The 24,151-nt window shown below is 42.5% G+C and overlaps 1 protein-coding gene across 6 annotated transcripts in view; it reads right to left on the bottom strand.

Annotated features, from left to right (window-relative positions):
• ZNF792 (zinc finger protein 792) overlaps positions 1–23,792 on the bottom strand; it is a 33,456-nt gene extending 9,664 nt beyond the window's left edge. For 2 of the 6 annotated variants that reach the window (XM_067720180.1, XM_067720175.1), the window contains exons 1-3: positions 12,041–12,427; positions 1,507–1,633; positions 489–611 (exon numbers count right to left, since the gene is read on the bottom strand). In XM_067720180.1, the coding sequence (XP_067576281.1) occupies positions 489–611; positions 1,507–1,633; positions 12,041–12,073 (283 nt within the window). In that variant the 5' untranslated portion in view covers positions 12,074–12,427. Of the gene's footprint in view, positions 1–488; positions 612–1,506; positions 1,634–2,732; positions 5,614–12,040; positions 12,428–23,668 lie in introns of those variants that run through there. The other 4 variants (XM_067720177.1, XM_067720176.1, XM_067720178.1 and 1 more) reach the window with 4 other exon arrangements.
• Between the last annotated feature and the right edge of the window lie 359 nt (positions 23,793–24,151).

Below are 24,151 nucleotides of genomic sequence, written 5' to 3'. Positions count from 1 at the left end.
TGCTGTGCCTGGTAAGGTCACGAAATAGGGGAGGCCTTACCAGAAGCAAGGACACAAAGATGTGCACAGTATCAGGTGGAAAGGCAAGTCTCCTCCTCACTTCTCTACAAAGGCTTTTCAGGGGAGCCCTGGCTGCTGGTAACCCATGAGGACTGTGCAGAAGGATGTGTTCAGGCCCAGGAAAATCTGATTGCAACTGGCTAGCTGGTGTTCAAGGACTATAAGAGGAAATGTGTACATCGCATGACATATTAAGTGCAGGTCCACATTGGAGAGTGCTGCAGAGGGAGCTGTGGAAACAGTGAGGGACACAGCCAGGGGCCCCAAGTCAAAGCAGAAGTGACAAGTAGGCAATGTGTCAAGAACAGGAAAGGAAAGGTAGAAGAGATAGAAGGCTTTGGCACCAAAACAACGATGAACACGAGAAAAGTGGCAGGTATGATCTGAAGACAGTAGTGATGTCACATGGTCCCCCATCTCTCACTTACCTGAGCCAGGCCCTCTATATGCCCCTCTTGCCATGGCTGACGTCATGTCCACTCGGTCAGGCACCCAGGGCTCTGCCCCCATCTCCAGCTGGGCAACTACATGAGACCTGAAAGATGTAAGTCCTAAGGGAAAGACAGGACAGGTAAGGGGCCAGCACTTGCCCTGGTGAACTACCCCACAACAGACCACAGGAAAGAAAACAAAATATTACAAAAGGAACACACAAGGGAGGTCTAGCAGGAACATCTCAGTGGTCATAGCAAATAGTAACCACCAGTGCCTAGAATTCCTGGCAGTCAGGCCTTAGGAAATGTTAGTTTTAAAGGAAAAGAGCAGAACAGAACTGTCATAGATCTGGACGATCACCCAGGCGGGCAGTGGCTGAGTCAGATGGGATCCACTGGTCTTCCTTCTGGGACCCTTCTCCACAAGGCTTCAGGGCAGCACGTATTGGGGCTGCTTGGGGGCAGCGTGGGACCCTGCACACAGCTGAGCTCTGGAACCCACCGCACATATACCAGAAAGGGGGAAAAGGGGGACTTCCCTGGTGGTGCAGTGGTTAAGAATCCGCCTGCCAATGCAGGGGACATGGGTTTGAGCCCTGGTCCAGGAACATCCCACATGCCACGGAGCAACTAAGCCAGTGAGCCACAACAACTGAGCCTGCGCTCTAGAGCCTGTGAGCCACAACGACTGAGCCCACGTGCCACAACTATGGAAGCCTGCGTGCCTAGAGCCCGTGCTCCTAAACAAGAGAAGCTACTGCAAGGAGAAGCCTGCACACCTCAATGAAGAGTAACGTCCACTCTCTGCAACTAGAGAAAGCCCGCACACAGCAACGAAGACCCAACGCAGCCAAAAATAAATAAATAAAATAAATAAATTTTTTTTTTAAAAAAGGTGGGGGGAAGGAAGCAGTGCCCACGGTCCGGCTGTGGGACGGAAAGAGCCTCTTCTTGGGAAAAGAGGATGGGCAGAGATGAGCTGAGGACACCTGGGTGGGTGTGAAAGCCTTACCCAGTGAGGCTATCAGTGCAAAGTTCTCCAGCATCACATCGCAGTACAGGAGTCTCTGAGCCTCATCAAGGAGTCCCCACTCCTCCTGGGAGAAGTAAATGGTCACGTCCTCAAAGGTCACACAGTCCTGCCATGATGGGGACAGTTCATTCCATGATCAGCTTCTCTCCTCAGGACTCCCTGTCTATCCCCTGTTCACCCTCCTCCCCAGCTTCCCAACTCAGAGGAGATCCCAGGCCCTGGTTCCATGCCTTCTATGACTGCCTTTTCAGCCCACAGCAATGCCAGCAATGCTCTGGGCCTGAAGTGCAGGGCCCCTAGTGTCGCTGATGTCATGCCTTACAGATACAAACGAACATGGGCCCATAGTCCCCAGTACCAGGGCCCTGGGGGCAACAGCTCGCATGCCCTCCCCACATGCATATCACTCTTTGGACTGTACATTCCCTCAAACCCTGGACCTCACCACTTCATGCCCATCGTTGCTGTAGCCCCTCCCCATCCCAGCCCACATCATAGCCATCTCCATGCGCTGTCACTCTTTACGTGGTATTGCTGGGGCTCAGGGTAGGCCACCCCAAAATGTGCCTCAATGTCATATTGATTATTTTGAATTAAATTTACTTAAGAAACGGCCAGCACAAGGGGGACACTCCTTTCTGTCTCCCTGAAAGCAAGAAATGAATCTCTCATGTAAAAGTCAATGAATGTCTCATGTAAAAGGGTGTCTTTCTACCTCAATCTGGAGGTAGAAAGACACCCTTATCACCAAAGATAGGGATTTTGGGGACAAGAAGCCTATATAAACAAACTTAGTTACTTCTTTAATTTACTACCTGAAGCCCAAACTCTGTTTAGATTTTTCACTAATTGGGTACCCAAAACCCAAGTTTCTTTGTCTAGTCAATTCCTCACAAATTTATTGTTTTTTTGTCCAAAAAGTATAAAAGCTGCCTGCTTTGGCCACTTCTTAGGTCCCATTTCTATGAGACCTCCATGAGCAGGAATTAAAATTTGTTTCCTTTTCACCTATTAATCTGTCTTGTGTCAATCTGATTATTAGTCCAGCCACAAAATCTCAAAAGAGGGGCAGAGGGGGAAATTTCCCTCTTCCTGACAGTTGGTGAGCCAGGCAGGTGGCTGGCTGGAGCCTGCTTCCCGCCCTGAGGATGCTGTAGATCCGGGGGCATCGGACAAAGACTGCAGAAGGTAATGAGATTTCTTACCCAGTCGGCCTCCCGGGTCTCTGCCTGCAAGTTCTGGTGGGAGAGAAAGTGGTGAGACTCCCCTTTCTCTGCCTCTAAATTTAGATTAGCAGGAGAAAATATTTGTGGAGCTGGTTAGTTCCTTGTATTAGTGACTTGGGAATCCTCATCCTTCACCTCCCAGAGATGGTCACTGTTTTTCTCTGTCTCTGTCTGTCGTGTTGTTTGTCACGAGGAAGAACCAGAGGGCAGAACACAGGCATAGGCCCTATGAGCCTGCTGTTCAAGCCAGCCTCACACACTGGTGAATTAGCAGTTCTCACCAGACCGGCATCTGTTTAGACAAACTTTGCTCTGGGTTCTTATTTTTTGCTGCGTTGGGTCTTTGTTGCTGTGTGTGGTGGCTTCTCTTGGCATGGGCTCTAGGCGCACAGGCTTCAGTAGTTGTGGTGCACGGGCTTAGTTGCTCCGTGGCATGTGGGATCTTCCTGGACCAGGAATCAAACCCTTGTCCCCTACATTGGTAGGCGGATTCTTAACCACTGCGCCACCAGGGAAGTCCTGCTCTGGGCTCTTTATTAAAAAAAAAAAAAAAAAAAGACGAGGTTTTTTCCTTCCATCTTGTTTTATGTCCTCAGAGCTTGGCTTTGTGTCCAGTGAGAATACTGTCTCTGGTCTCTACCATCCAGAAGGTGCATTTACTGGGGTGCATCTGGTGGCCAAGCTCTTTGTCCGGCCATACCAGCTCTCAGGGGACTTTGTCATTAGGCGTCCCAGTCCATAACGGGCCTCTGTCATCACAACCTTCATTAGTTGTTAGTGCTGGAAAAGTCCCATTCCAGTAGCGCCTGCCGGATACCATAAATTATCGGTTTTATGGCTGGAGGCGCCCCAGATTTTTGTGGAACACTGGTGACACCATTTTCCCTACACCATTCTCACCACCTGTAGCAACAAAGGAGTTCTACCTTCTTAGACTAATTCTGGGAGTGGGCTTTTTGGATCTTGTGAGGGCTATATACTCTTCTTGTAAGATGCCTCTTGCATCTTTGGTTAAGCCATAATAAAACACTTATTGGCTTCAGTCACTATGTGAAAATATAAGATCCTACTTGTCAATGGCCAGATGATAGATCCTTTAAATTGGCTATATTTAAAAGGAAAAAAACAATTGAGAGCTCTCATAATAAACAGCTGTCATACTGGTACTTATGGGAGGACCAAATTCTCTATAAAAAGAAAAAAAAAGGTATAATGACTAGTCTTAGAGAATGATAAAAAAAAAACAGAAATTACACTTAAAACAAAAATCCAACATAAATTCTCCTTCTTAAAAATCACCCCATCTTCTCAGCAATTTCTCAGGCTCTCCTACAAATAATCAGAAAATAAATGGGCTGGAGGCCAATATTTAAGAATTTATAGAAACAACTGTCTTTGTCTTACAAAGCTTGTCTTATGAAGCTCTACAAAACCAGAAGTACAACTCTAGAAACAAGTCAAAGCCCATCGAACTTTACTCGTCCCAAGGTCTCACCTAGTCCTCTCAAAATGCCTGTAGATATTACAGTAGATCAGAATATTGGTGCAAACTTGTCCTCTACTTAAGAAAAACATTTAATAATTACCCTAAGACCTATGATAATAGACAAGTATACTCCAAAACATATTTTCTTTCTCTGTCCCTTCAAGTTATGTCATGTATTTGAATGTAAACACAGCCCACAGAGCCTGACCCTGAGCCTGGACTAATTCAATCAGTAAAACCTGAAATTAAAAGAAAAAAGAGAGAGAGGCTTTTTCAAACACCCACTGTTAAAAGGACTTTCTTGCTCAAACTCTAATAAGTCACAGCCTCCCTAGAATTGCTTGTCAAGGGCAAATACAGATCTTAAAAGTCTTCTACACAAATAATAAAAGACAAGCTAGCTGAGCAAATAACCTAATTCATTCCAACTGTTACTGATAAACTAGTGAGTTTTCTATTGTACCTGATTCATGACTAAAGTTTTAAAATAAGAACTATGAGATCTCTGGTTGAGTTTATCTATATGTCCATATGTGTATGTTACCTCTGGATGGCACTGCCAAAATTAATCTGTAAAAGAGATCTATTTAATTGGCTTAAATAAAGACTTTTTTTATATAAAAAGTCTCAAATATGTAATAAAAAATAACCCAAACATTTCTCATAATCTTTAGTAAATAAAAGCTACTTGTTGGTTAAATTAATACAGATATATCTTCAGAGTTACCTGAAGGTATATCCTCAGATAATCTTTAGGAAATAAAAGCTACTTGTTGGTTAAATTAATACAGGTATATCTTCAGAGTTAGCATTAAATGTAATGTAGATAAACAACCTTTGTTCTACCTGGGTGTACTAGTCAAACGGGCTAATGTTGTCTCTTTTGCAGTTTGTCAGCAAACGAACAAACAAGATAATGACTAACTGCTTTAATGTCTCATGAAATTTTCATGAGTAATCTGATTGTTAAAAATAAATTGAACAGATATAAATGTGATGAGTTTTTAGGTGAACTTTTAGACAATAATTGTTTTATGATATGTCCATTTAAATAGTTTCCTAAATCTGTTTGGTAATTTATACCCTTAGAGTTTTGCTACGTTAACTTAAACGATGGGAATTAACTGGATGTCTAAATCATTTCCAAATACGATAGGGTATTGAAACATTAGTTTCTAAACAAGTCTAAGTTTACACCTACTTGTTGGCTCTTGATACAGAGAAACTAAGTATGTTCGGCTCTAGTAAATATATCTTGTGCTTTATTGAAAGATTGTACTATGAAATAGCATGTTTCTAGAAATTATAAAATGTATTTGTGTTTGTCACACCACAAAATGTTAATAAATTTCACAATTGTTTACTTCTTTGTTTTCACTAGGATTCCAATTAATATATGTTAATTAAAGCTGCAGATATAATAAGGGATAAGAAAAGGTATGGAGACATTTTTATTAAGGAAGAAGAAAGTGATTTTGTCCTAAAGCTGGTTAGTTCTAAATGGGAAAGAAAACAAGGGACAAACTAAAATGGACAACTTTAAGTTTGTGAATAAAGGATTCTTTGGAAAGGAATTTTATGTGTGGTCATGACGGAACAAGATTAGAATGAATTTAATTATGTAAATAAGTTTTAATATCAAAGTAAACTGGTACAAAATTGGAATTTGTTTTTCTCTCTGTTAAAAGAACAAAGTTTTTTTGGTTGTTTGTTTTTGTTTTCTATTGGTCTGCTCTTGATAATAAGAGATTATGAAAGGTTTTTCTTTACCTTTAAGTAATGTGCCTAGAAAAAAACAAAGATCTTCTGTCTTGTCAAAGTAATTACTTATGTTCTATGTCTTTATCAGGTCTTTGATTCAGTAAGTAAACCCAGTCCTATTGCTATTAAAAGACCTGAATTTTGCTCAGAACTATATAACCTTCTATATTTGCCTAAGAAGTCTTTAATTATTACTTTGGTTAAGTGGATAACGAAGCATTGCTTCACAGCGACCTATTTAAGTCAAATATTTTTTGATATTTTTGACAAACTTCTCCCAAATCAAATTCTAAATGAAAACTTTTTGACTTAGAACTAACATTGAGATGTGAGATATTTCAGGGGCCCTCTGAAATACCCTCAAAGATTTATTCTCTCTCCTTATAAAACGATATTAAACTAATTAGGTGTATTTAATATGTTAAATTATATGGAAACTGTTGTCACATAAGAAGTCATGTTAAGTCTCCTTTATGTTGTGTCTGTATAGGTATGTATTCCAAGTGTTCCAGAAATTATGTGAAATTTCTGAAGTCATATATGTCCTGGCATAAAATGTTATCTGTCAACAGAATGGAGACTCATACTAAAGGGATTGAACCCAGGTATCAGGGAAATGCACTGACTGTCATGCAAAGGCAGCAGCAACAGAATCTGTAAAGACTGTGGCACATGAAGATAAAATCCATTCTGCTTCTGCAAAAAACCTGACCCCTATTGCCAGATTTTGCCATTCTGATGTCCTTGTACCATGGTAACAGTCTACTTCTGAATAAGAGAAATTAAAATGGGTAAACAATAGCTGTAAATTAAATGAACAGTCAGGGCTATGGGAAACCCAAGATGGCTACTTGGTTCTTCCCAGCTCCCTGGCAAACCTCATTTTTTTTTTTTCTTGCATCCCTTCACCCACCATAGTGTCTTTAAGATGCATTTAAATAGACATTGGCAGGAAGATTTCTATAAAATTGCAAAAGCAGCCTACCAGCAATGTCTGACCTGTCAAGTCCATAACCCTGGGGAAAAACAATTTTTGTCCCCAGAAGCCTCAGACATTTTCTCTCTGGACTCTTTGAGCACCTGCAGCTGTACTTCATTCAACTGCCACTACGTATGGGTTATCAGAATGTTTTTATTATTACATGTATGTTTTCCGGATGGATTGAAGCCCTCCCTTGCTACAAAGCTGATGCCCTCACAAGGGCAAAGAAACGGTTTTTAAAAATGTGTTTTCCATTTGGGTATACCTTCCACAATCTCCAGTGATCAAGGCATCCACCTTACGGGGCAAATCATAGGAGCCTTAAAAAAAAACCTCACAAACTTCATGGAAGTATCACTGTTGCTCTCATCCTCAATCATCAGGCAAAGTTGACAGAACTAACGGAAGAACTGGACTCAGAGCAGAACAAGAATTAATTACATGGGATTGAATGAACTGATGAATATGATTATAATTTTTGTGACTTTTTGTTTAAAATATTACTGATTTTTTAACCTTTTGTTTTCCAAATACAAGGAAGTTTTTTTTAAAAGATTTACAGCAATTTGGTAAATTATACCTTTGTAAGCAAAAATGAAACATTTATCTTTTTCCCCCTACCTGATCTCTCCAGAATTCAGAAACTCTCTGTGAGTATTATTTTCTTAGCAATACAGTTACTTGCATAAGTTCAATAAGAATCTGTTCTCTTCATAATAGGACACAATTAGAAACACTGGTTATCTTGCCACGGCTTTGACTGGAAAGTCATATTTGAGAGAGACACATGTAGACTCAGATATGACCAGACAGCTTGAAGGAACTAAGATTGCCTTTACTTTAAAATTATTATTATTTTTTTTTCTTTTTGGCTGTGCGGCTTGCGGGATCTTAGTTCCCTGACCAGGGACTGAACCCGCGCCCTAGGCAATGAAAGCGAGGAGTCCTAACCACTGGACCACCGGGGAATTCCCAAAATTGACTTTATGGGCCAATCAAAGCCTTTGGAAAAGCATCCTGGTACCTTGCTAACAGGGTTCCCAGCGCCTTACCACGTGAGTAAGGACGGTCACTTCTGACAGGCACAGGAACCTCAGGATATTTGGGGGATCTCAAGAGAGGAATTCACCCAATTCTACAGGTATCACAGGCAAGTCTGATGATAAGTCTGACGTGGCTTCCTGGCCTCGAGAGGCTATTAAGAGTTCAATCTGGAAATTCCTTATGAAAAGTTCCAGCAAAGCAGATTCAGAAGAGCCTATATGGCTAAGCCCTATTCTTGCTGGACCTGTATAAATAATCAGGCCAAGTTCATGGAATCTAGACTTACTCTGCAAACAAATTCGTCTTGATTTGGCTATCTTTGGTAGAAATGAGAGTGATTTTAGAGAACAAAATTATGTTTCAGTAGAAACTATAATGCACACTTGTATATATGATTCTAGTGCTATTAGTTTTCATTGAGGTTTTGTTATTTGCCTGAAAACTGGTCTGGATCCTGAATTATTCTGGTTTCCTCCAATATCTGGCTACAACTCTTTCACGTTTCCAATTTTTTCTCACCCTTCTGAGCTGGAATCACTGAGAACTAAAACTGAGTGTGGAATCATTGAGTTGGAATCATTGAGAACTAAAATTGCCCTTTTCCTGAAGCCCTGCAAATTGAAGCTAAACGACTTGATAAACTTCAGAGAAATTGCCACCACGGCTCACATTTAAACTATCCTCGTGCCTTTTACTGTATGAGCCACTCAGAAAGTTTTCCTGAACACCTGGTGACATCAGAGACATTTCAAACTGCAAAAGATGCTTCAACCCTGACATCTAGAAATCTTCTTGACTGACTGCATCCTGGTCTATAAACTGGTTGATAATCTGCTCTGATCATTAACCTTTGTTTTTCTTTTGATTCCCTAGAAATGTCTCCTATTAAATACCTGATTGCTTGCACATAGGCCTAGCTTTGGAAGCCCCCCTGCATCACTGCCTCCTAAAATAAGGTATAACTGTTTAACTGAACTAATCTGTTCTCAGAACTAAGAAAATGGTTCAATGAACTGTAGGACTCCACTAACCCATTCTGTCTCTCCACAGAGGACGATTCAGAGGGAACTGTCAGACCCGAGGTAGGCCTCCCCTAAATGTTTCTCAATGGCATATTGATTATTTTGAATTAAAGTTACTGAAGAAACAGCCAACACAAGGGACACTCCGACCCTCCTTTCTGTCTCCCTGAAAACAGGAAATAAATTTCTCACGCAAAAAGTGCACTCCCTGCATCTGGACATAAAAAACATCCTTATTTGGACTTCCCTGGTGGTCCAGTGGTTAGGACTCCGCGCTCCCCATGCAGGGGGCCCGGGTTCCATCCCTGGTCAGGGAACTAGATCCTGCATGCATGCAGCAACTAAGAGCCCGCATGCAGCAACTAAGACCCGGCGCAGCCAAATAAATAAATAAATAAACATTAAAAAAAAAAAAAAAAAAGAACACCCTTATTGCCAAAGATGGGGAATTTGGGCCAAGAAACCTACGTAAATAAAACCTGTTACTTCTTTAATTTACTACCTGAAACCCGAACTTTGCTTAGCTTCTTCACTAGTTGGGCACCCAAAACCTAAGTTTCTTTGTCCAGTCAGTTCCTCACAAATGTATTGTTTCCTTGTCTAATAAGTATAAAAGCTGCCTGCTGTGGCCACTTTTTAGGTCCCATTTCTGTGAGACCTTCATGTGCATTAAAATTCGTTTTTCTCCTGTTAATATTACTTTTATTATTAGTCCAACCACAAGAACTCAAAGGAAGGGTAGAGGAGGAAGCTGCCCCCTCCCTGGCAGTCCGGAGAATTCTTGGCAAATACAGCCATGATCCCATCCTGCCCCAGACCTTCTGTGGCTCCCACTGCCAAGGGCAACATCCACCCTTGATGTGAAGGCCTCCCCACTCGGCCCCGTTCTTGGCTTCAATCCAAGCCACCCAGGACTACATCAGATGCCCTTGGCCCTTTTCTTCTGTCCCTTCATCAGTCACTCATTCAAAAGCCAACCGCTCCGGTCCTCCTACCCCCCACCCACCAGGGTCTAACGGCTCTCTCATCTTGCCCCATTTGCCCCTGAGTTGATTCCCCAGCCCGACTGAAAATCCCCAGGCCCCCTCAAGGGTCCACAAAGCCCTGGTGAGAACGAAGATGGCTGAATGAGCACCAGCCAAGGCCTCACTGAAAAATGACCTCCAGTACTATGAAGGCTTAGCCCCCCTTCTCATATCTGTGCCCCCAGGAAAATTTGGCCACCTGCCAGACCCACCTTTCCCTACACACAGCACCCTGCCCAACCACCACCATGAACACTAACTCTCCCTCATCTGTCTTTATGATGCCAAACAAGCCAGCAAGATACCCCGTTCTCAGTTCTCAGGCCCCACCCTCCCCCTTCCCCCTAACATCACTGCCACCATGACCCGAAGTTTCACCCTCCTAAATCCGACACACCCTTGCCCACACACCAGATGCCACATCTTTGTTGTTTCTTTTTTTGTTTTCTTTCTTTTTTTTTTCTGGCCACGCCGCACGGCTTGTGGGATCTTAGTTCCCCGACCAGGGATCAAACCCGCCCCCCCCCTGCAGTGGAAGCGTGGCGTCTTAACTACTGGACTTCCAGGGAAGTCCCTTGATGTTTCTAACTGTGAAAATAAAGACCAACCAAATGAGAACAGCAAAGGCTAATTACTCTGAGTTTGCTATAGAAAGAGAGTCAACCGCTTATGCGCTGGCACAGACTCAGAGGCAGGCAGAGGAGCGGGAAAGCTTTAGAAGTGGAAAAAAAGGGAAGGCTTCAGGTACGCCCTGTTGGCATGGGGAAGCTGTGGGCAGGCTAACTAGGCGCAGGGCATCCTATGTGGTTGGTTAGGGGTGCATATTTGGCTTTCCCTGGTTGGTCCTCTGTTGGAAGTAGGAACAAAAACTAGAGGAGTTGTCAGCTATTAAGCCCTGGTCTTTGGGGGCCAATTGTTACAGAAGTTACTGTTTAACTTTCTGGATTGTCACTAGAGATGGCAATCTGGCTTCCTGCGAGGCTAACTTTCAGCAGGATGGCTTCCTGGGTTGTTTATTGTCGATAAGAGGGTTGGTTGCCTGGACAGATTGCTGCAGGTTGTGGGTCAGAGTTCTATTTTACATATAGTCTTTCAATTGTCCCTTTGTATATTTGGTGTCTCATAACCTAAACTAAGTCTCCCCAGAACACCATAACTGTGTGTCTGGCTCCTCAACCTTCAACTTCACGCAGGGGTCCCTGGAACATCAGAGTTCAACGTGGCCAAAACCTAACTTCTTCTGTTTCCACTGAAAATTCCTCCTACAGCCAACTTCCCCTTCTCAGTTGACGGTTCATCCATCCTTCCACCTGCTAAAACCCAAAACCATCACGTCACCTCTTTTCTTTGTCGGCCTCCACATCAGAAAATCTGGTCAGACTAGCTTAAAAGACACACCTAGAATCCAGTCGCTCCTTCGGCCTCCAGCCACCTGCCCTAGTCACATGGGCTGCAGTACCGCAACAGCCTACTCCTTGCTCTCCCCGCCTTCACCCTCAGCCCGCAGTCAATTTTCCACTCAGCATCCATAGGGCCCTGCTAAGACCGAAGTCAGATCATCTTCCTCCTCTGCTCTGAACCTTCTGTGGCTCCCAACACTCTCAGTAGAGAGCCCCAGCTCCCCACCCCGCCATTCCAGGGCTGACCTCAGCCCACCTGCTCTCTGAACACTCCCAGGTCAATCAGGCATTTGCAAGTGCTGGTTCCCGTGCCTAGGAAACCCTTTCCCACCTCATCCCACTAGAGTTTAGAAATGGGAACTGCTCTCTGTAATCCGTGGCCTGGATTCAGGACCCTAGGCTGGGAGGGACTGCTCGCCCTCTCAAACCCTCGGAGACCCGGGACTCAAAAGCAGAAAGATGAAAAAGAAGTGAAGTCGTAGGGCATCGCCCATCTTTGATACCCCGGCGCCGGGCACGTGAGGGTGGGGGGCTGAGCGGCTGAGGGCCTGAAGCCCATCCACTCACCTTCGCCGGGTCCATCAGCGCTGCCGCCGCCATCGCAGCCCGTGGACGCAGGGGCCCTAAGAGGCGGGCGACCGAGGCGGGTATCGCGGGCTCAGCCTAGCACCGCGTCGCCTTGCCCGGGGCGAGGTGGCACTTCAGTCTCCCCGGGGTCAAGGGCACCCAGAGCCCGATGCCACCGCTGGGGCCGCGGAGACCCGGCGGGACCCTGGCGGACACCGCGTCCCAGGGGCTCACGACTAGTTCAAAGGCGCGGAGGAGGGTCCTGGCCTCCCTGTCCTTCCCCGACCGCTTCGGAAAACCAGCTGGGAAGAGCGGTACTGGCCCAGCCCCGGGCCCACGGCTCGGGGCGCACCGGCCCGGGGAAATGACTTGCTGCGCTGAAACGCAGGAAGTTCCGGCCCCCACCTCCTCGGCCCTAAGAAACGACACTCCCCGGGGCTGTCATTGGCCCAGCGCCAGCCGGTGACGCACCGGCACAGCCTAATAGACCGTGTTTTCTGTCCTGCATCCGGCCAGGCTGGTCGGGGGCGGCGGGGGAGAGGCGGGAGGGAGGCAGGCGGGGCAGGAGAGCGGACCTTGCTGGTTGACATTGGCCGAGCTGCACCGTGAGCTGCACCTCCTTAAGGGGCTGTCCCCAGGCCTCTGGGGCCAAGTCCCGTCCGCCCTCAGAGGTCTGTAATATGAGACCCCCTGGTACCTGTGTGGGCGTAGCTGGCCCCTTTACCTCTCAGGCTCCCGAGGACCCTAATTTACATGGAAAAATGAAGCTAATATCTAATTTACGGGTTCTTTGTGTACTAACATTAAATGTTGCTCTAATTCAGTGCATCTCAAACCCGTAACGTCAGCATCACCTGGGAATTTGTTTAAAATGCAAGTTCTCAGGCAATAGCCTAAACCTAGACACTTAGAAATCATCCTGGGGGTGGGACCCAGCCTTCTGTGTGTCAACAAGCCTTCCGGGGGATTCCAGTTTAAGGAAAAGGGACTCTCATTAACATTCAGTAAATAAAATGGGGGAAATAAGGGCTTCCCTGGTGGCGCAGTGGTTGAGAGTCCGCCTGCCGATTCAGGGGACACGGGTTCGTGCCCCAGTCCGGGAAGATCCCACATGCCGTGGAGCGCCTGGGTCCGTGAGTCATGGCCGATGAGCCTGCGCGTCCGGAGCCTGTGCTCCGCAACGGGAGGGGCCACAAGAGTGAGAGGTCCGCATACCGCAAAAAAAAAAAAGGGAGAAATAACACTATATATCTCAAGGTAGGTAACAGGGCCTAGCACATGGTTTCTGCATAGCTAAGGAATAATTTCAGTGAGCCCAGACTTGCATCTTCCCATGTATAGAAAGACACTGAAATCATTAACTTAAGATGTCTGGGGACTTCACTGGTGGTCCAGTGGCTAAGGCTCTGTGCTCCCAATGCAGGGGGCCCGGGTTCCACCCCTGGTCAGAGAACTAGATCCCACATGCCGCCTCTAAAAGATCCTGCATGCTGCAACTAAGGCCTGGTGCAGCCAAAGAAATAAATAAATTTTTTTTTTTAAAAAAAAGATGTCTTTTTTTTGTGATTAGCAGTAATCTTTTGATGTTTGACTACTATATATATATATATATTTTTTTTTTTTTCAGTAAAAATTTGTGTCTATCTTGGCTCCTCCATTACCTCTTCTGAACAGTTCCTCAGAGCTCTCTGAGAGGCCGCCTTCCCGGGCTATAGTCCTCGGTAATGCCCCAAATATAACATAATTCTTCAATTTTAAGTGGTGCATTTTTTTCAGTCGACACCCCAAGCTCATTTACATGGTACAAATTAAATGTAAGGGATGCTTGGTGAACAGAAAGAGAAAAAAGGATTGGTGAGAATATAACCAGTTTCAAGAACAATTTGTTAACCCATTTCCTACTCCTACCCAGTCAATACTCTCAGCCTCTCTCTTATATGACAACCCAAACCCCATCTAGTCACTGGTTCAATCTCAGTCTTAGTATTTACGCTCCCAACCTAACCTAAGGCCAGGAGATTATAAACAAAATAAGTTATCTGTCATCTCTCATTCCCAATACATAGCTGTGGTTCCGGGACACAGTGAAAGGACCTATTCAAACCACTGAAGGAATTACTACTCTGGTGCTCCAAGGAAAAAGGACGACCCTGCCTGAAAAAGTGTCAGCGTTACACCCCCTACCGGACTCTTACTCGCCCTCCCCACCATGTTGTGATGGTTACGAAATTCCTGAGCCCACCTGGGTGACGCCCACCTGGGCAGCAGGACCTGTCCCAAATAAGGAAAGGCATCTGCCCTGTCCCACTCCCACCCTATAGAAGGAAGGTATATGTGCCTCGACCAATCAGTAAACAAAATTTTCACCTCAGACCATTCCTTTGTTTTCTGGCTATAAAAACTGATCAATAGCACATGTTTGGGCTCGACTCTCCCAGACTATTAGGAAGTCGGCCGGTTCTGGCAGCGACCCTTCCCTCTAATAAATTCTGTCTTCTTTACATTCTGCCTTATGTCTGGAAATTCTTTTCCAACCCGTGTTCAGACCACAACAACTACCAACCTAGATTTCTATGCAGAGTCAAAGCATCTTTCAAGAATTTTCCATTTTTATGAAATAAGATTATTTCAAGCCAAAAAAAAGAGAAATTAATCTGCAGAAAATGCAATTCTAAAGATTGTATTTAAGAACAATAAAAAGTGATTCCAGGTGAAAGCTCTGTATTTCTAGGAATGAGGATCTGAGAGAGGAGTGTATCTGATTAATACAGCTATTCATTATCTGTATGAAACATGAATAATATTTCCTTGTGGAGATAGAATGATGGGATTACCATGTGTCAGGGAGGAAGAAATTTATCTTTACTCTTTTAGGTTCTTCTGACTCATCTAAGAATTAAATTGACATGAGACAGATTAACAGGAGAAAATCAAACAAGGTTTAGTATCATGTATACGTGGGAGAGACCCAGAAAAATTGAGTAACTCACCAAAATGGCTGAAACCCTCACCTTAAATAACATCTTCAGCTAAAGACAAAAGAGGAGGGCTTCCCTGGTGGTGCAGTGGTTAAGAATCTGCCTGCCAGTGCAGGGGACATGGGTTTGAGCCCTGGTCTAGGAAGATCCCACATGCCACGGAGCAACTAAGCCTCTGTGCCACAACTACTGAGCCTGCGCTCTAGAGCCCACGAGCCACAACTACTGAGCCCACGTGCCACAACTACTGAAGCCCACGTGCCTAAAGCCTGAGCTCCGCAACAAGAGAAGCCATGGCAATGAGAAGTCCGCCCACCACAACGAAGAGTAGCCCCCGCTTTCTGCAGCTAGAGGAAGCCTGTGCACAGCAACGAATACCAAATGCAGCCAAAAATAAATTAATTTTTTAAAATCCCATTAAAAAAAAAAAAGATCAAAGCGGATGTTGAGAGTAGGAGGAGTCAGTTATGGGAGGTTACCAGCAATAGCAAAGTAAACAAGGGTGATTGTGATGCACATTTAAATCTCCACCCGATAAGAGTTTCTAGAGATTTGCTCATCCTTCTCTTCCAGGGAGACACAATGGAGATTTCCCTTACAAATGGAAATGTTTGTTACACGAAGGCAACTCCTACTTTGTCTTCAGAGCCCTTCTCCTGTCTGTTTCTCAGAAAATAACCAGCTTAAAACAATATGCTGGGACTTCCCTGGCGGTCCAGTGGCTAAGACTCCATGCTTCCACAGGTTTGATCCCTGGCAGGGAACTAGAATCCTGAGCGAACTAGAATCGAACTAGCATGCTGGCCCCGCCCGGCTAAAAAAAAAAAGTGCCAAAGAGACATAATTTAGGGTGGCAAATCCTGCTCCCCTACGCATGCATACCAGAAAAGTCATAGAAATTGAAATGAGACAAAGTGATTAATATTCCAAGTCCCTTTTATTGTCCAGGAGGAAGGTAAAAATATTTATAACTGTAACAGGGAAGAACCAAATCTGACTACCTGTTAGATCTGTTTCTTTTACTTTAACCTTTGCTTTCCACTACTTTTGTTCACTAAAAGGATACTGTCTGTACATAATGGCCTGCCTCGGGGAGCCCTGCCCCTCTGCCTGAATGTTAAACTGAAGTGCCTTTGTTCAGGGAAACATCCAGACCTTGTCCACCTGTGGATGGCTACAAGAAAGAAGAAATTAACACATCCCCTCCCCAAGGCTGGCCATTCCAGGTGATATTTGCAAAACTTATGGCCTTTTTACTTTACTTCCTCATCTCCTCCCCCTCTCTGTGCTATAAAAAAAACCTGGCATCCAAACTCTGATAAGATGGTTATTTTGAAACTTTACTCTGCCATCTTCTCAGTCTGCCGGCTTTCCAAATAAAGTCATACTCCTTGCCTCAGTACCTCGTCTCCGATTTATTGGCCTGTCATGAGGCGAGCTTAGCAAGCTTGTACTCGGTAACATAACTCTGTAATTTTAATAAAGTTCAATTTATCAGTTTTTTTCTTTCACTGATTGTGCCTTTGGTATTGTATATAAAAAGTCATAGCCAAACATAAGGTCATTTAAATTTCCTGTGCTATCTTCTAGGAATTTTTTAATTTTGCATTTTTAATTTATATCTGGATCCATTTTGAGTAACTTTTGTGGATGGTGTAAAGACCTTACTTCTTTTTTTTTGTATGTGGATGCCCAGTTGTTCCAGCACCCATTTGTTGAAAAGATTATCCTTGCTCTATTGAATTGTCTTTGCTCATTTGTCAAAGACAAGTTGACTAAATTTGTATGAGTCCATTTCTGAGCTCTCTATTCTGTTCCATGACCTATTTGTCTATTCTTTTGCCACACTGCCTTGATTACTGTAGCTTTATAGTAAGTCTTGAAATCAAATAGTGTTAGTCTTCCAATTTATTTTTCTCCTTCAATATTAGGTTGGTTATTCTGGGTCTTTTGCCTCTCCATATAAATGTTAGAATCAGTTTGTTGATATTTACAAAATAACTTCCTGGGATTTTTAAAATTTTTATTGGAATTGCCTTGAATCTGAAACAGGAGGGAAGGGGGCATGGTACAAACTCTAAAAGTATGACATAGCCCTTGAGGGTATGACATAAACTGGTTAGAACCCACCAGGTTCAAGATGGATGAAGATTCGACTTCTAGTGGGCGTTGAGCCTAATTATATGCTCATCATAATACATTAACATGATAAATGACACACCCACCAGCACCTTGACAATTTCGAGGCTGACCATAAGAGGTCAAAAAGTGGGTGGTGGCCCAATTCCTGGAAATCCCTGCCCCTTCTCCCAGAGAGTTAGAATAATCCTCCCACTCATTAGCCTATGAAATTACCCAGCCCATAGAAACTAACCACCTCCATATTTCAGGGCCTCTCACCTAAGATGGCCCACACTCTGTCTGTGGAGTATGTTCCTCCCAAAGCCATTCTCGCCTTTTGAGATGGACCATATTCTGTCTCTGGAATATGTATCTCTCTAAATAAATCCACTTCTTACCTATCACCTTGTCTCTCACTGAATTCTTTCTGTGATGAGACATAAAGAACCTGAGCTTAATTAAGTCCTGAGACCAGGTGCGATCTCAATTAAAACACAGTGGATTCAAGCCCCAATCTGAGTTATGTGGTTTCAAATCTGTATATCAAGTTGGGAAGAACTGAAATCTTGACAAAATTGAGTCTTCCCATCCATGAACATGGAATATCTCTGCATTTGTTTATTTCTTCTTTGATTTCTTTCATCAGAGTTTCATAGTTTTCCTCATATAGATTTTGTACATATTTTGTTTGATTTATATTTTAATATATTTCATTTTCTTGGTGCTAATGTAAATGGTATTGTATTTTAATTTCAAATTCCAATTGTTCATTTCTAGTATATAGGAAAGAAACTGATTTTTGTATATTTTGTGTATTAACCACGTGCCTTGCTATATTGCTTATTAGATCCAGGAGGTTTTTTGTTTGTTTGTTTTGAGAGGGTTTTGGGGTCAGTTCTTTAGGATTTCTACATAAACAAACATGTAATCTGTGAACAAAGTGTTATTTCTTCCTTCTTAATCTGTATACCTTTTATTTCCTTTTCACATCTTACTGCATTATCTAGGACATCCAGTACGATGTTAAATAGGAATGATGTGAGGGGACATCCTTGTCTTGTTCCTGTCTTAGTGGGAAAGAATCTAGTTTCTCACTATTAGTAAGATGTTAGCTATAGGTTTTTAAAATGTTATTTATCAAATTGAGGAAGTTCCCCTCTATTCCTAGATTGCTGAGATTTTTAAAATCATGAATGGATGTTAGATTTTTATCAAATGCATTTTTTTTTGCATCTATTGATATGATCATGTGATTTTTCTTCTTTAATCTGTTGATGAGATTGATTACCTTCATTAATTTTCCAGTGGTGAACCAGCAGTGTATGACCCACTTGACCATGGTGTATAATTCTTTTTATATATTGTTACATTCCATTTAATAATGTTTTGTTGAGAAATTTTATATCTGTGTTCATAGTAAGTATTGGTCTATAACTGGTCTTGTAATGTCTTTGTCTGGTTTTGACATTAAGGAAATGCTAGCCTCTTAGAATGGCTTAGGAGATATTCCCTCTACCTCTGTCTAATGGAATAAATTTTAGAGAATTGGTATAATTTCTTCCTTAAATGTTTGGTAGAATTCACCAGTGAACCCATCTGGACCTGGTTTTTATTATTGTTGTTTTTTCTGTTTTGAAAAGTTATTAATTATTGATTCAATTTCTTTAATGGATATAGGTCTAATTGAGTTATCTAATTTACATGTGTGAGTTTTGGAAGATTATGTCTTTCAAGAAATTGGCCCATTTCATCTAGGTTATCAAATCTGTGATAGAGTTGTTCATCATATTCCTTTATTATTCTTTTAATGACCATGGGATCAGTAGTGAATAGTCTCTCCTTTATTTCTGATATTAGTAATTTGTGTCTTTCTCTTTTTTAGTCTGTTAATTCTGATGGGCTGAATTGTGTTCCCTTGCACACAAAATTCATATGTTGACGCTCTAGACCCCAAAGCGGCTGTATTGAGAGATAGGGCCCTTAGGAAGGTAATTAAGGTTAAATGAGGTCATAAGGGTGGAGCCCTAACCTGATAGGATCAGTGTTCATATTAGAAGAGAAAGAGACACCAGAGATAACTTTCTTTCCACATGCACAGGGAAGAAATACCACGTGAGAAAACAGCAAGAAGGAAGCCATCTACAAGCCAGGAAGAGAGGTCTCACCAGAAATCAACTCTGATAGCACTTTGATCTTGGACTTCTAGCCTCCAGAGCTGTGAGAAAATTAATTTCTGTTGTTTAGGTCACCTACTCTGTTCTTTTGGTATGGCAACATGAGCAGAGTAATACAGTTTGCCTGGCTAGAATTTTATCAATTTTATTAATCTTTTCAAAGCGTCAGCTTTTAGTTTTGTTGATTTTGTCTACTAATTTTCTGTTTTCAGTTTTACTGATTTCTGCTCTAATTTTTTTTTCTTCTGCTTACTTTGATTTGATTTGTTCTTTTTTCCCCCTAAGGTGGAAGCTATACTGACTTTTAAATATTTCTTTTTGTCTAATGTATAAATTCAATGCTATAAATTGTTAACAACTGCTTTTAAACACTGCTTTCAATGCATCCCACAAATTTTGGTAAGCTATATTTTTGTTTTCATTTAGTTCAAAATATATTTTAGTTTCTCTTGAGATACCCTTGCTATCTACATGTTATTTAAAACTGCATTGTTTAATCTCTAAATATTTGAGAATTTTCCAACTATGTTTCTGTTATTGGCTTCTAGTTTAATTCTATTGTGGTCTGAAGGCATACGTTGTATGATTTCTATTCTTTTAAATTTTTAAGCTCTGCTTTATGGCCCAGGATGTGGTCTATCTTGGTTGTATGTGAGCTTGAAAAGAATGTGTACTCTACTCATGGTTTTTTTTTAGGATTATCATGGTTTATTTCATTATCAGTCTTATAAGTTGCTGAGGTTGGGCAAAGCCAGGATAGTTGATACTGTGTACCTCTAATTCTGATGTGTGTCTTCCAACACCACCAAGCAATTCGCCAGTTCTCAGCAGACTCTGATTTGATGTCCTACAAATTTAACTCAATTCTGACACTATCTACCTGGAGATAGTATCAGATCCCACAGGTTAAGGGTTCAGACCCACAAGACTGCCCCCACTTCAGGCACCAATTTGCGTGTCCAAATTGTCCCCTGTGCTTCTGACCAACTGACTATAAATCAGAAGTTACTACAACCGGGCTTCCCTGGTGGCGCAGTGGTTGAGAGTCCGCCTGCCGATGCAGGGGACACGGGCTCGTGCCCTGGTCCGGGAGGATCCCACATCCAGCAGAGCGCCTAGGCTCGTGAGCCATGGTCACTGAGCCTGCGCGTCCGGAGCCTGTGCTCCACAACGGGAGAGGCCACAACAGTGCGAGCCCCGTGTACCACAAAAAAAAAAAAAAAAAAAAAAAGCAGTTACTACAACCCCCTACTTGGATTTGATCCTCTGTTAGACTGGCTCACAGAGCTCAAGGAGACATTTACTTATGTGTACCAGTTTATTACAAAGGCTATTAGGATACGGATGAAAAGCCAGTTGAAGGGATACATAGGGTGAGGTTTGGAAAGGTCCCAAGTGCAGGAGCTTCTGTCCCCATGATATGCTGTCCCCATGGATGAGGTCACCAAATTCAACTTAGAATTTCATTATATCTTGTTGTTCAAGAGTTTTTATAGAGTTTAATCTGTACCCTCCAACCACTACCACTTTCCCTTCCCAGAGGCTGATGGAGCTGAAAGTTCCAACCTTAAATCACTTGGTCTTTTTTGGTGATGGTCCCATCCTAAGCCTATCTAGGGACCTTACCCTAAGTCACCTCATTAACATAAACTCAGGTGTGCTCAAAAGGGTCTCTATGGGGCTTCCCTGGTGGCGCAGTGGTTGAGAGTCCGCCTGCCAATGCAGGGGACACAGGTTTGTGCCCCGGTCCAGGAAGATCCTACATGCCGCAGAGCGGCTGGGCCCGTGAGCCATGGCCGCTGAGGCTACGCGTCCGGAGCCTGTGCTCCGCAACGGGAGAGGCCACAACAGTGAGAGGCTGGCGTACCGAAAAAAAAAAAAAAAAAAGGTCTCTATGAATAACAAAGACATTTCTATCACTCAGGAAATACCAAGGGCTTTGGGAGATTTTTTCAGGAACCAGAGACAAAGACCAAATATATTTCTTGTTATACCGTAGCACATTCGATATGATGTGGGGAAAATGACATTTTACCTCAATTCTCTTTTTCCCCAAATCCCATTAACCCAGTCTAATCATGAGAAAATCATGAGATAAATTCTCATAGAGGCACCTCCTACAATATACCTGACCAGTACTACTCAAAACTGTCAAGGTTATCAAAAACAAGGAAAGTGAGACACTGTCATGGCTAAGAAGAGCTTAGGGAGACATGACAACTAAATGTAATATGGCATCCTGAATGGGAGTCTGATACATAAGAGGTGCATTAGATTAAAAACTCAGGAAATCTGAGTAAACTATAGGCTTCAGTTAACAATAATGTATCAATATTGGCTCATTCATTGTAACAAACGTACCAGATAATGTAAGATGTTATGTGTGTAGGGAAGAAGTATAGAGGAAACTTCTGTACTATCTGCTCATTTTTTTTTCTGTAAATCTAAAATTATTCTAGGGATGTCCCTGGTGGCACAGTGGTTGAGACTCCGTGCTCCCAATGCAGGGGGCCTGGGTTCGATCCCTGGTCAGGGAACTAGATCCCACATCATGCTGCAACTAAGAGTTCACATGCCACAACTAAGGAGCCATAACTAAGGATCCTGCCTGCTGCAACTAAGACCCAGCACAACCAAATAAATAAATGTTAAAAATAAAATAAAATAATTCTAAAAAACATAAAGTCTATTATTAATAAAAAATAAATCAGGGCTCTCTTGGAGTTTACACGAGTGCTGTGGACAGAGGATATTCCAAGAAAAGTGTAGGGGTGGAGGATGTGATCTACAGTACTGTTGTTTGCGGGTGGGGGAGTTAGGACTTGCAGATATGAACCCTTTCAATGAGGTCCAAGGTTAATCTTTGATAATGCCATTTCCAGAGAACCAGATCTCCAATTTCTATATGTGGAGTAGTTTCGATGGGAGGACAGGAGGAAAAACAACATTAATCTGGTGATGAGTATGGATAAATTGGTAAGTGATAAATATGGGTAAATTGATAAGTTAATGAGTTCATTTTAATAGTAGAGAATGTCTGAACTGACCAAATTGGAATCTTCTATAGCCCATGACATGTATGGAATTCTCATGGGTCTTCCAGTAATTATCTCATAGAGGAAGAGTTGATGTGGCCTTGTTGGTGAAGATAGAGAGTTATCGAAGCCAGGTAAAACCTTGGACCATGGAAGCCAGGTTCCTCTGAGAGTTTTGCAGTTTTAGATGTCTTTTTTTCCAGTTAAAAATTTTTTTTCCTTAAAATATGCAATTTTAGATTTAAGAGTCCACTTGCACACTCAACAGACAGGGCAAGAGGAATTCCCAGGTGGAGAAAAATCATTCTAACAGAAATTCATCAACAGTAGTAATGGTGGTCCTCTTACATGGGAAGGCTTTGATCCAATGAGAGACATGTGAATAATGATAAGGATATATTTATAACCATAAGATATAGGGAGTTAATAAAATCTAATTGCCAATAGAGAAAGAGTCCTGCCCGAGGTGGCTCTCTTCCTTGCCCACCTTTACCATCTGTTTTTGGCAGATGAAGCAAAAGAATACCATTTGTTCCAGGGAAGGAGTAAAAATTGCTCACTGTTGCCAATTGAGGAGCTGATCTAGTTTATTTTCTCATTTTGTTAAAGCTATAGACTAAATTTCAGGCAAGGAATTGAGGAGAGACCAAACGGCCATCTGGGTGACTCCAAAGTTCATCTGGGTGAATAAAACATCCAGGTGTTTCCAATTAGCCTTTTAATCTTAGGAGCTTTGAACTGGGAGACTTTCTTATTTTTCTTTTTTTTAAAAATATATTTTATTGAAGTATCGTTGATCTACATCGTTGTGTTAATTTCTACTGTACTGGAAAGTGGTTCAGATATATATACATATACATATATATGTATTCTTTTTCATATTCTTTTCCATCATGGTTTATCACAGGATATTGAATATAGTTCCCTGTGCTATACAGTAGGACCCTGTTGTTTATTCAGTCTATATATAATAGTTTGCATCTGCCAATTCCAAACTTGCAACCCTCCCCTGCCCCACCCCCCATCCCCCTTGGCAACCACAAGTCTGTTCTCTGTGTCTGAGAGTCTGTTTCTGTTTCATAAATAAGTTTATTTGTGTTGTATTTTAGATTTCACATGTAAGTGATATCATGGTATTTGTCTTTCTCTGTCTGATTTACTTCACTTACTACGATAATCTCTAGGTCCATCCATGTTGCTGCAAATGGCATTATTTCATTCTTTAAAAAAATGTGAACATTTAAAATTTTTATGACATCATACATAGAAAGACCACTCCAAATCTGAGATTAATTTAAAAAAATACTCTTCCATACTTACAGTATTTCATGGCTTCTGTGCCTTACGGTTAGGTCTTTGCATCGTTTAGAATGGATTCTGATTTGCAATGATGGCTCTATATGTCTTATCTTCTTCCGTAGCATCACTTCCTAAGACAGTGCCTGCAACACAGTAGATACCCAATGAATTTTTGCTTGGATCAAAAAATTAGCACTCAGGTGCACCAACACATCCTCCCCTGAAACCATTATTTTCTGTTGCCTGTGGTGTTTTATTGCATCTCAGGGACCTAAGTACTGCCTGCCTCCCTTATTTCTCAAGGGGAAACTCACTCAGAGTATTTCCTTGTAGCAACAAGCACTGACACTTCTCAGAGGATGAGGAAATGGCCAGCACTCTCTCTCTTCTGGCGGGAGCCTCTAGCAGAGAAGACCACCCTGGCTCTGATTGTAGCTGTCTGCAGTACGGGTATCTGTGTGGTGCTTACCTAACCAGTCTTCCTGAATCCTTTTTCATAATGTG

The sequence above is a fragment of the Pseudorca crassidens genome, chromosome 20 (assembly GCF_039906515.1).
Source record: "Pseudorca crassidens isolate mPseCra1 chromosome 20, mPseCra1.hap1, whole genome shotgun sequence".
Classification (NCBI taxonomy): domain Eukaryota; kingdom Metazoa; phylum Chordata; class Mammalia; order Artiodactyla; family Delphinidae; genus Pseudorca; species Pseudorca crassidens.
Note: the sequence above shows the minus strand (reverse complement) of the source record. Positions and strands in the feature narration are given on the sequence as shown.